At 37.6% G+C, this 13,891-nt stretch overlaps 1 protein-coding gene across 1 annotated transcript in view; it reads left to right on the forward strand.

The window, feature by feature from the left end:
- LOC140226827 (ral GTPase-activating protein subunit alpha-1-like) overlaps positions 1 to 13,891 on the forward strand; it is a 102,676-nt gene that overhangs the window by 16,437 nt on the left and 72,348 nt on the right. The window contains 6 exon segments of the mRNA XM_072307258.1: positions 647 to 690; positions 4,559 to 4,742; positions 6,996 to 7,111; positions 9,660 to 9,798; positions 10,843 to 10,975; positions 11,716 to 11,977. Coding sequence (XP_072163359.1) covers positions 647 to 690; positions 4,559 to 4,742; positions 6,996 to 7,111; positions 9,660 to 9,798; positions 10,843 to 10,975; positions 11,716 to 11,977 — 878 coding nt within the window.

The raw sequence follows: 13,891 nt of genomic DNA on the forward strand, positions 1-13,891 counted from the left end.
CAGTGTAAACGGACAAATCGCAATTGAGGCTTGGCTCGGCCACGGCTCGGCCCAGCCCGGCACTGTAAACGGGGTTATAGTGTGTTAAAAACTGTCAGTGTTTCTAAATTTCCAAAAAGCAATGCTAGCGGACAGTATAATCAATTGATATCTAAAACAGTAAATTGATTTTGAATCATTATAATTTGACAATAATTTACAATCGTAGTCTGCTTACTTCTAGAAATCACCTTTAAAGAGGCCATTTTGCATGTTGATGCTGTCCACAGTGATGATCATGTTGTCTGCGATGTTACATTGTGAATTGGCTATGATGAGTGAAAAAGAATTTTATACTGGACGATATCATTTGACCTAGAACTGAAGGAATTTCACGTGGGAATAGAGTTAACTTGCAATCACAATAAGCAGATGTTACCAAAAATAGGGACAGGGAAGCTGGTCTATCAAAAGGTTCTGTGAGAGATTAAGGGTAAGTGACAATGCCCTCAAAAGCCATGTGAAGTGCAAGTAAACTCTATTGTTTTTATTTCATATGTTGCATAAAGACAAGCAAGTGTGGTATCGTGAAATTTGTACTGATGTCAATCATGTTGCTAATTGTCATCAATGACATCCTTTTATTCTCTGACTGCTCTATTTCCAGGTCGAATCATGAAGAAACTTCTGCATGTTGGCAATGGACTCAAGGTACTTACTGTTTTATGATAGGCATAAGATGTGCAATTTCATTTTGAATTCTAGTATACTCTGTCTGCGAAGAGTTGTGTGGTACATGATGGAAGTTAATATTGTGTGTAGCTGGCAGTGAGAAACACTTCACCATGTGTTCAAGTAAAACTCAAGTGACAGAAAAACAAGGTTTTGACTCACTTTTGTAGAATGGATTCTTGTCATGAAGATATGCTCCACAGCAATAATTCATTTTCATGATCACTCACAGTCAGACATAAATTTGGGATCTTCTTGTTCGTCTGAATCAGTAGTGGCCATGCCTTTGTCAGCTCTTGTTATGTTTGGTTTTTTTTCGTAGAAAAGAGTCTCCACTTTTAGGACTTGGCTGTGGCCCATCGTATCTCTATGAACCATCTTTGTATATATTTTTTTTCTCTCTGTTATAATGTTCAAATACCATTATTGTAAGTAAGGTTATGGGCATAAATCACAATTATGGCTGACTTTGAATTCACCATCAATTTCACCGGTTTTAAAGAAATGAACGGGAAGTTGTTCTTATGCATGATGGTTCTGGGAAACATGGCATCCATTCAAGTGCGCAGTGATCTGGAGGCCTTGATACCAATGCTGTGCATTACCCTGTGCTGTTCTCTGGTTCCATATGGTTAGGACAATCACTATTAGTGGGAGCACCTTAAGGAAGTACTGGTGTCTTCTCAAGCTGCACACAAATATCACACATATGTGCTACACAGCATGATGAGAATGCCTATTGCTCCTATCAGCTGGTGCAAATATCGGTGATGGTTTGGTTCTTTGCTGGCACAGAGATGCTGTGTGTGAGAGATGTACACGTATATGTAGAATATATAGATGTGTAATACACGAAGAAGATATTTCTTGCATTGCAATGCTGGATAAGAGTAAACATATATCGTTGCTAGTGTGACGAGACCTTGTATCTCAAATTTTGGTGAAAATGACTTTTGGATTAATGGTCAGATAATCAGTTAAGTGATGTCATGCCCAAATCCTAGTTGTCTTACCCCCAAAGTTGAAGCCACCACGGCATGTCAAAGGGAAGGTTATCCCATTTGATATAGTGCTTTGGCTGTCATGTTTTCTTGCTCTCCTGAACATTTGACATTTTTGAGATATGAAGTCTTGTCGCCCCAGTAATGATATACAATGTAAGTGTCTACAGGTGTGTGTGTCTGTGTGTCTGTCTGTCTGTCTGTCAGTATGTGTTTTATGGAATATAGGGTTTCTTTGTATTGTTTGTGTTATTAAAGCAGCAATATGGAATACTGCTTTTGGGAGGGGTATGTTCTTACAGCAAAAGTCCAACAAAAATATAGCAAGAAAGAGATAATTGTCATTATTTTTTTTTATGCCTGCCCTTGACTGTATTTTTTTTTGTTTTTGTTTTTTTGTTTTTTTTTGTTTTGCTGTGGATTAGTAATGCTAGTGCAGTGGTACTGGTGATGCTGTTGAGAATTTGGCACATGCAAGAACTGCCTATGCCACCATTATAGTGACAGGGCATCAGCATTACACTGTTTGGTATTGTAATGAGAGATATTTATAGTGAAATAAAAAAAGTGTATTAAATCTTTCGGATTGTTTGATATTTAGTATCCATTTACACTGTGGTATTAAGATCTTAATGCAACAGAATCTTCTTGCATGCGTATGGCACTAAAATTGCTTTCACCCATTTTTAGGAAATCCAGGGTACAGTGCATAAAAAGGAAAAGAGAAATAAAAAATCAACATGGAAACTCTTCAGTTGGTACCCCAGGGTATTGAATACTGCATCATTTGTTCACAATGAGAAAAACATCAACAAAATTTCACATTAGGCGTGTCTTCATCAGCCCGAAGTTTCAAGATAGCGCGCTATCTTGCGGTTACCAAACTAGTCCGATGTCAAAATAGCGCGCTATCTGCGTAGTGAAGACGCAGATAGCGCGCTATTTGATCGGGAAAATTTCCCCCAAAATCTTGGTCTAGTTCGTCAACTAGAGCGCTAATTCGTGAAATAGCGCGCTATCTTGGGTGCGTCTCCATCAGCCCGAAATTTTCTCGATCCCTCCACGCTTCTGGTTCGCCAGCTGGCAATGGAAAGCGCATGTACAAGCAGCTAGTGTATAGTACATTACACGCACGGTGTATTCAAGGATCACAAGTGTGTACTATAGGCCTACTGTTGTTGTCATCTTTAAAACCAGGGAGGTTATTTCTCTCACCTCCCTATTAAAACTCAGTGCCTTGCATGCTAGCTGGTTTTTTGTTTGTTTGTTTGTTTGTTTGTTTTTTGGTAAACTTCTTCTTCTGGTCCACTCTATTCATACCTTAGCTGAAGATTCTTGCAGATTGTGTGCATTTTGGATTTGTTTAAACATTGCAATTCGTTAATTTCATATAAGATGCCTCACTGGACAGAAGAAAGAGTAGCGTTATTAATATCCCTTTGGGGAGAATTTGCTGTACTGCTCACCTCCCTGGTTGTAGAATCGTACATACGGTGATATAGGAGATTTTGAGCGGGGAAATCCACTTTCGAACCGCGAGCCAGGCAGAGTAATATTGCAAAGTGCGCATGCGTCAATTTTCGGACTAATTTCCCGAAGCAGGCTGTTCGAGCTGATGAAGACGCACATTCGCTGTATCGGGCTATTTTCTAAGACCGCAAAATGTCCCGCTAGTTTGAACTTCGGGCTGATGAAGACACGCCTATTGTTGGGGGCATTGGCCTGCAAGACATGATCCTACTCATAAATCTGTTGAGAAGTTTACAGCCATGCCCCTGGAAAAAGTCGTGTCAACATGATACTCTAAAGATAATTATAAAATTATACATGATTGTAAAATTCTCCTCTAAGCACTGTGGTAATCACTTCCAGAAGCAATATATGTCAGAAAGCTGCAGTTTGTCCAGTATTAATTCTCATCCCCTAATATATCAAGCTTTATGTTCCTGTCCATTAAATGGCAGGGGCTTAAGAACATTTTTATTGGTTCTGAGAAAATGCTGTCTTTGTTCTTGCATCCTTTCTCTTTTTGTAGCTGAACGCATGATGGAAAGACAAAATACAAGCCAGAGTTGTACTGTCTTCCATTGTCTGTAATTTTTCCGGAAAGCTTAGCAGAGATTGATAATATATATGTGTACCACACTTTCTTTTTTTTTTCCTGAATATTCTACATTGCCATAGGGGCATCCTTATTTGCCTTTTTATGAGTATGTACAATGGCTGAACGCTATATTAAAAAAAAAAGGGTTTTAAGGTACTGAAAAACCCAGGAATGTCCTTGTGCATTTCAATTTTGCTATAATTTCAAGGGCCAAAATTAAAATGCACGCAAAAGTTCTCGTCTACACTACATGCATTGAATGCCAGTGGCAATTCCCGAAAATTTCATGCTGCGAAAAAGGCTGTCGGGTCCAATTTGTGAAATATTTCATGCCGCGAAAATATCTTGTTTACAATAGGCCGTGGCAAAGTATCAGATGATGGCATTGCCATAGTAGCGATATAGCTGATCTTATTATCATTCTAAATAGTGCTTGGGCAAGAATAGGCCAAGATACTTCATGCCTTTCTCATTACAATGCAATATGATAAACCAAAGTAATTACATATAACCCATTATTAAGTGAATATTACTGGTGCTCTTAGTGACTGTAGACTGAGCAGGAATCAACCATGGGCATGATTGTGATAATGATAATGATATTGCTTAGCTGATAATTATGGTGATGATAAAGATGATGATGAGGGTGATGATAATGATGTTGATAAAATGGTGGTAGTGACACCAAAAGCAAATGTGATGAAATTATTGCTTGGTTATTGCCTCCTCCTACTCTTCCCAGCACCGAATGGATGGCATGCGTCTCTTCCTGCTGTGGTTCCAGATCCTCCAGGAGAACGCCTCTGAGGAATGTTATCTTCTGTACGCCACCCTAGTACCGGGGTTCCCAGTCCCCACTGGGGTCTACGGAACCAGTCTGGAGCCCATCATGACACACGCTTCTAGAACCTCGCCAAACTATGACAGTAAGTGAGGTGAAATCTTCGTATGTGTGGTCCCAGGAAAGCCACATTGTTTTGTAGCCCAGGAAATATTCATTACCACTGGAAGGAAATTGCATATATACAGTGTGCTATCCGTGACTCTTTTCTTGAGATTATGGGATGAATGGCTTCTGGACTTGTACACCGTGCCACAAACAAACTCAGTTTGTAGTGTAATAATGAAATTGCATGCTTTGTTAATCATGAGAGGCTTCGTTTGAAGAGAAGTACCATTTCCGTATGTCAGAGTAATTGCTCTTCAATGCTGTATACGCCTTAATTATGTTCTGCCAATTAGGACTTAGTCAAATAATTGTGCCAGTGGTTGAGTCCTTGATCAAGAACCACATTCAATTGTCTATAGAAAACAGTGGCCATTTCCCTCATTGGAGGCAATATACAATGTATATCATGAAGTGTTATAGGAGGCAATATTTTTCGGGCTTATATGTCACAAATATCTGTCAACTTTCAATAGTTGCAAAATATCACATGTGTACAGTATTGTTTGAAAGCATGCTCTAATACTTGAGTTTTATGTTATGAGTGCAGTAGAGTATGTGTGCTTATTAGTTAAATGCAATATAAGTTGCCACCATTATTATCAGTTCATATCTTTTTAAAGCATACATTTTTTTTTTTTTAGGAGGGGGGGGGGGTGTGAAGAGGCAGCTGTGACATGAACTCTGTAAAGCAATTGTTTTACCTACCAAATACCAAATATGGATTTGTTGCATTCATTAAATATAATTTAGCCAGCTGGTAAATCAAACGAATTGGAAACCTATGTATAGTGTTTGGGACACTTGCTATTGCTAAATTTCCCGGTTATGTCACAATTGGCTTAAAACAAGCAGACTACATAAAGGTAATCCGCACCTTAACACTGCCTGTGAGGGATGCGTGGATGCATAATGACCTCCCACCTCCTTCCCTGTGGGTCTAATACTTATTCATACACCAGAATTTCATGTCTCCATGGCAACCATTACAGAAATTTCAGCAAATAGGTCAGGATGAAAATGCATATTTATTTATGTTTTGAAGTGAAATATTAACGGATAAATAACCATGCTGACATTATTCTTGGTGATAAAGGAGATAGGTCATGCCAGACTCGCAGTATTCATTATTCAGTTTTCATGCTGGTGATTTGTAGAACATTTGGTCTTCAGCTAGTTTTCATAATTTCAATTTACTTTTTAATTGAGGTCACAAATTTTCATTTTTTTTATCACAAGGAAAATTTTCTTCAGATTGTTCTTGGTATAATAACAAGAGTAAGATGTAGTTACATGTCCCCCTTGGTTGATAAGTTCTGTTTGTGCCAAAGTATTTGAGAAAATGAAAATTAGTGAAGTTTTGTGTGGAAATAAATGGAGAGCTGCTTAACACCTACATCATACAGCCCTGCCAGTTTGTCTTAAACTCTCAACGTTTATCATTTCATAACTTTTTTTATATGTCTGATTTTTCACTGGCAAACTTCTTTGATTTTTGTGTTTTCCAACAAAGCAACATATTAGCAGGATGGAGTTGCCTATTGAGCACAAAACCAACCATGAAGTTGTCACTTCAGACACTGTTGCCTGAAAGAAAGCACACTTAGACAGTCTAAAAATCATTGTCTTAAAGGTACTGTTTACCATTGGGAGCAGTGATTTAAAAAATGTTTGAGAAATCACATTTGATGCATATGTGTAGGTCAGTTGTATCACAAAAAAAAAACCACCCCCAAAAGAAATAAATAAACAACAACAACAACAACAAACAAACATGTGGTAATAAAGACCAAAATATATGAAGATATCACTATTTCTCCCACTGAACCATAACTGTAGACAATTTAGTCTACAAATATGTATATTATAACTGTTGTTCACATTTTGTATTATGTAACAATATCTAACAGTGATTATATTGGTTACATTGGTTGTTTCTATTCCTAACTCACATTATTGAACTATTTTGAAGCACTGAAGCTGGTTTTTTGTGTCATCTGCAATTGGTAAACAATGCCTTTATTTATTTATTTTTTTTTTGCATGTTTGTGTGTGTGTGTGTGTGTGTGTGTGTATGTGGGTTTTAATGGCAAAGCATTACCAATGTTAGAATTTCCAGTACAGGAGGATGATTGGTATTAAGCATCTACAGTAGGAGCACAATCTTCTTTAACCCCAAATGGTTCATGAGTCATTTTGTCTTTGCATTCCTTTTTGTCTGCTTGCGCACAAGGTCCTGTACTTGAGGTTGAAATAAATCCCATTGTACCAGCCCAACCGGGGGAGAAATCTTCAGAGAATCTCACAAAACTCCTGCTAGAGAGACTACTGGAGTACACAGTCACACAGGTATGTCGCATTGTAGAGGAAGTATTGATTAAACTGTGCTAATGTCAATTAGCATGTTACATTAAGATACCGGAGCTCATCGGGGCTATATATGACAATATTATACAAACACCGGTTGTGAAAATATAATGCATATAATCCATCCAATGAAGTTCCAGGTTTCACAATGAATACAATAGTGATGGTAGACGTACATCGGTAGAGCTCATCATCCTGTTCTTGTCGTGACATTGTTTCTCTCAAAGTGTTCAGTATGTGGGACTACTGAAATATCTAATGATCAGTTTAATTATACTGGTAGAAACAGCTGAGGGTGTGTAGTATTGAAATACTACTAAAAACACTCTTGCTACCACAATATATATATTCTAAGTATGCAGCGTAAGTGTATGTACCTTTATCTCAATTTAAACTGTCAAATGTCATGCAGGATCAAATTTACCTATGATAGACAGTGCTTTTAGGTGTTATATGAAAACATTTATGAAATTGATAAACTGCTTTTGTTTGACTTCAGTGGTTCAGCCTTTTAATTTGTGATATTCCTGTGAAATATGCGTACATATTCATATGGGTTTGCAATTTCATGTGTATTTATGAATTGCTGGGAGTGCTCCTGCCGTCGGCACACAGATGTCTTCATGCCTTTTTGCCATTAGGATTAAATGATGCCCACAGAGGATCCCATTGAATGGTAGGTGTGTCTCCTACAAAAGGAAGAATCCTGAAAGTGATGTTAGTTTCTGAAAGACAATCAAACAAAAAAGAAAAACTACAGAAGGACAAATATCTTTTGAAAAAAGAAGAAGAAGAAAGAAATGCGGCACTATTAAATTAAAGCAAAAACATATTTCTTGTACGAGTATGCCAGCAGAGCTGTGGATTATTGCTCTAAGATGTACATGTCTGCACAAGAAATGTATAAAATAATGCTGTAATAAAACAATTTCAGTTGGGTAGTGAAACTTTAAAAAAAAAATTAGCCGAAAAGGTTTGCCAGAAGTCCATAATCTCAGAGCTTACCCCATCGTGGTTGCTACTTATGTTACATATCGATTGTTGGTAGTTCACAAATCAGACCACAGTGATATCCATCAATCTTTCATACTAGAATGAATCGCATGCAGCTTGTTGGAAAATATGATTGCCAGCACACGATAGATCATCACGTTAGGTTCTACCTTCGTACAATGCTGAATGCAGGGTTAATGGTAAAGGCTATTCTGGAATATAAATCATATGCTACAATTGAAATTATTCTATGCTTTTGATCTCAAAACACTCCCACCAAAAACTCCATTCTGGTGAATCGCGTCAGCGAGGAAAGTTTCTTGATAGACCCTGTCGATGTGTTGGAAGTAAATTCCAAGTGATGGAAAATGAACTTTGACCCCTTCTGAGAACTATGCTTTGACTTTAACCATCTTTGCCCAAGCCCACAGTGCCTAGGGATAGCGACTCTGTGGGCCACTTTGATAGAGAAAACCATATGCGGCTTACACAGTCTTGCATTTCAAACATGTGATATATCTATTAATTCTTTTTTTTTTTTTTCCACGAAACTGAGAGACACCCCCATTTCGGCTGGTTTGGCAATTTATGGACAGCATGACCTTGTTTGAGAATTATTTTAGTGATGGTACATTACAGTTCAGAGAAATAAGGGGAGGAGGTGCAGTGAAGAATGAGCTTGATGTGCTCACAGCTCTGTCTACTTATTAAAGGACAAGTTCACCTTCATTAACATAAGGATTGAGAGAATGTAGAAATATTAGTAGAACACATCATTGAAAGTTTGAGGAAAATCGGACAGTCCGTTCAAAAGTTATGAATTTTTGAAGTTTTTGTGCAGTCACCGCTGGATGAGAAGACTACTGCAGTGTATGATGTCACATGCGTACAACAATATAAGGAAAATATAAAGAGAATTTCACAAAATTTCATCTTTTGAAAAAAGTACACATTCCCTTGACTCGTTACTGACATATGTTATGGGTAATATTATTCCCATTGCCTTTAGAAAGAGGTAAGTCAGGAGCTCTTTTATTATGCGAAAAAAGTGAAAATATGTTGAATTTTATTTACATTTTCTTTATACTATTGTACTCATATGACATCATGAGCCTTAGTAGTCTCCTCATCCAGCGGTTCCAACACAAAAATTTTAAAAATTCATAACTTTTTCATCGATTGTCCAATTTTCCTCAAACTTTCACTGATGTGTTCTACTAATATTGCTGCATTCTCTCAATCCTTATGTTTATGATGGTGAACTTGTCCTTTAAGCATGAAATAGAAAAAATAAAACCTGTGGGCATTATCAACCAGATGGAAACAACATCCAAATCATCAGATAAAGTAATATAATGTGTGAAAGAGGGAAAAAGCTAGAGAGACAGAAAGGAAGAGAGAAAGAGTATATAATGGAAACTGTTGTGCCACCCAATGAATCCACTGTGTGTGTTTTGGCTGAATTTGCGTAAGAAACATATTTCCTTCCTTTTTTCCATCTTTTTCTCTTTTTTTTTTATTCATTTAAAAACTACAGGTACCAAGAATAGAGTGGAATGACCCGAGCAAGAAGGATGACTCCTTTATATTTCTTTTGGAGAACTTCAAGAGATTCTATCTGCCGCATATATTTCCAGAGTTTCTTCATAGCACCAGCTTGTATTCGCCTATACTAGGTATGTTGCATTCATTTTGCTTTTGCCTGAACACCAAGGCTGCCAAGGGCACTGTTTGATAATTGCTACCCCCCCCCCCCACACACACACACACAAGTGAATAACAATAACAAAAAGAATGACTTTCTTTGATTTTTGTTTGTTTACTAGGTATTTGCAGGGAAGCAAGGGGAAATTAGATGTAGACGCACCATGATTTATTGATATGTGTTGTATGATCCTCAACTGGATATCACAAGTTAAAAGAAAGTGAAGTATATAACAACGAATCACAGTACCACCAAAAGTTGGCTGTTCAGAATTTCAATCAAACCATCAGGAATCGCCTTTAGGGGATGGACAATCAAAAGTCTGTTGGGAACACTTTTCTCCATGGGGCATGGAGCAATGCCTCAATTACAAATTGTTGAGGAGCACTCAAGCAATCAGAGAAATTGAATTAATGATTGTAGAACACAGGTAGACTGTATCTTATCCACATTTTGATGGGCAGCTTGCACGAGAATGGATGGAAAACAATTTTTAACTGTGTGGTGCACTTTTTTTTTTTAATCAATGAAAGCATTATGTTTAAGTGAGCATACATTCCATGTGGTCTTGTACAGGGTCAAAGTTTTTTATATGACCATATTGGAATCATGTATGCCACATGATTACCGGTATTTATGCAGATACATACAAAGTATTCATTCAGTGATACAACTAAAAAGTATTGTGACCAAGTGGTGTTTGTAAAGCCCGCCGCACACTATACGACTCACAACTATATGACTGACAGACTTTGGATCTGAAATAAACAAGCGTGCTTATTCTGAGGCTATTGTGGTTTATGTCGGATCCAAAGTCTGTCAGTTGCATAGTCGTGAGTGTTATAGTGTGCGGCAGGCTTAATAAACAGTGAATAGACAGCAAAGAGGCATTGACTGGAGAAAATTCAGCCGAGTGGAATTCCTGCTCCAGGGCCTCGAAAGAATGCACATGACCATGTAGATTTCCTTTACTCTGAGAACCCTATTTCCTCCCAATTTAAACATCAACTTCCAGATATCCCTCAGGCCAGAAGTACTTGTAGCAACAGCAGTTCCAGCTTCACCAACAACCTTGCTGCGTGCAGAGTCAGTGTCGTCAACTGGGTGGTTGGGTTCATCACTACACGCAAAGGCTCATCAAAATCGAGGTAAACTTTCTGTCTGGGCAGGAGAGCTGAATGATTTGACACTGTCTGCAATACATTGTACTGGTTTTAAATGTCGGAAGTCAGTACCTCTTTGAGTACCTGATGTGGCATGATGTTTGTAATCCAGGTTGTTTGTGCAAGTGAGAAGACTCTGTGGTATTACATTAGTGGGAGATGTCCACACTGAGTATAGATTATTTTCCAGCATTTGCATAGTTTAAGGAGGAACATAAAGGTTAACAAAGGGGAAACCAGTGTACTAGTGTACATACACTTTCAGTCAAGCTTTTGTGACAGGATATCATGTGGAAGTAGGGATTAGGTAACAAGATAAAAATCATTTGAAATGAGGAGGAAACAGAAAAAAACAACAACAACCTAACACCAGAAAAGCTGCTTACTTAACCCACCCTTGCTCTTTCTCTGAACTACTGCTAGGTTATTTGAAGTGAGGACTCCACTGAACTGCATTCGTTGTTACATCTATGGTAGTGTGACTTATTCATCCGACATGGAAATCCATCTCCCTACCAAGAAAGATTTAAGTATTAACTTCAAATCAATATTAACCAGATCTTCTAAATTCATTAAAAAGCTGAAACTCCTTTTTAAAAAGAAAACAAACAAGCAACAAGTATAAGTCCTTCTGATCCACCTTGTAATGAAATTCACTGTCAAGGTATATCCATCATTTAAGGGTAGGTCAGTCCTCGTCATATTTCTCTCATCCGTCATTACAGCCACCCTCATTCGGAGAGGCCGGAGGTGGGGACCAGGGATTCGCTGGAGCGGAAGCTGGACACCATCCTCCTGAAGGAGAATGACTCTGGCTCATCCACAGCGACCATCAGCCCCAACTCCACCCTGTCCCTCAGCACTAGCACCATCTCACTGACGGTCCCCCTGCAGGATGACCTGGAGACCTCTGGGAAAGAGCTGGTGCAGCGTGTGCTCTACTCCACTAGGGAGAATATTAACTTCGTCCAGGAGGTGCTGAGACAGGTGAGTTCCTTTTTTTTGTAGCTAAAGGTTTTTTTCTTTTTCTTTTTAAAGGTTTTCATTATGTTTTTAAAGTTTCTCATTACTTTTTTTAAAGGTCTATCTTGCTTTTTTTGTTTTGTTTGTAAAAGCTTTCCCGTGGTTTCCCGTACTTGTTAAAAAAGTATTTCTTGACTTTTTGTGTGTGTTCTGATGTAATTTAAAGGTGCATGTTTTGTTGTGTTAAGTACCTAAAAAAGCATTAAAACTCAAAGATTTATCACTTCTTTTATTTCCCAGATATAAGACTTAAATATTTTTATGAACTCAATTATTGTAATCGAGTAGATCTTTCTTTCAGTTACTTGTCGTTTTATTTTTTATGATAAGTTAACTGCAAAAAAAAAAAAAAATGTTGTTAGAATAATTGCAATACACATACATGGTGGGTTTTAAGGAAACAGGAATCAAAAGTGTATTGTTTCTATAACTGGTAACTTAACCCGCTTAGAGGCATCGTGGTGGGTTTGAGGAAACAGGAATCAAAAGTGTATTGTTTCTATAACAGGTAACTTAACCCTCTTAGAGGCATCATCTGTCAATGCCAGCACCATTGTATAAAACCAGGTTACCTATAAGAATGGCAGAGTTCATATGGTGATACATCATTTACTTACTACACTGTAACTTGAACTTGTGTTTTGCTGTGCTATCAAATGATGTCTCAGAGAGGAAAACCTTCCGTAGTTGACATGTCACCTTGCAGTAATGAAGTGAAGCAAAAGCAATGTTATGTAGATATGATTGAAAAAAGTTAAGACAATGAAGAAATTTATGATGCTATGAATGTCATTCAGTAGTTTGGTATGTGCTTAAATGAGCACTTGAAAATGATCACCTCAATCATGTGCCTATGATGATCATTTGGAGAACACTCCCAGTGTGTTTTGCTCATGAAAAGTCACCTGAAATTCCTTCTCTCCTCCGCACACATGAAAAAATTCCTTCACTGCTCAGGATGTCTATGGTATAAAGGTGTTTCCTCCTTGCAGAGCATCTGATAAAATTGATTCTCTTTCAGCCACGCAAAGAAAATTCATTTATTGGTCTCAGTGTGCTCAATACAAATTTAGATTTTAGCAGAAATGATGTCACTGTGACTGCCACAGATTTTGTTTAACTTCCCATAACTTATTCCTTGAAGTAACTTTTGCTCCAGTCACCCAAAGGAAATTCAGCAACAGCCTTTGATTCCTCTTTGCTCCATGCAAGAGTTCTATCATTTGAGACAGGCTTTTTTTTTTCCAAGTAACATCTTCAGATAGCATTCAGCAGAAATAGTCCAAGAGCATTAGTTTTAACCTGGACATTTTTGGTAACAAGCTGATTTTTTCAGGATAGGTCCAGAAAAATGTCTAGAATAACATACTAAAAGTCCTCATAAATCCTCTTTGAGCGTTTTCCGCAATCCAAGATGGCGTCCAAAATGGCAGCCATATCCAGAAATTCTTATAACTTTTCAACCAGAGAACCCAAATACAAAATCTAAATGCCTAAATATATGTTTTGAAGCATGAAGAACTCAATAAAACACATATTAAGAGATGTTGATGCACGCAAGAACCGTAATCCAAGGTGGCGTCCAAAATGGCCGCCATATTTTGAAATTCTTATAACTTTTCAACCAGGTAACCCAAATACAAAATTTAAATGTCTAAATATATGTTTTGAAGGATGAAGAACTCAATAAAATACATATTAAGAGATGTTGACGGACATAAGTACCGTAATCCAAGATGGCATCCAAAATGATCGCCATTTCCTGATTTTTTTTTTCTCATAATTTTGCAAGTAGATTTCAACTGTACACACTTGTAATGTCGAAATATACGTTTTGAGTCACAGAGAACCAAATATAATACTTATTCGGAGATTTTG

Source organism: Diadema setosum, chromosome 1 (assembly GCF_964275005.1).
Source record: "Diadema setosum chromosome 1, eeDiaSeto1, whole genome shotgun sequence".
NCBI classification, from domain to species: Eukaryota; Metazoa; Echinodermata; class Echinoidea; order Diadematoida; family Diadematidae; genus Diadema; species Diadema setosum.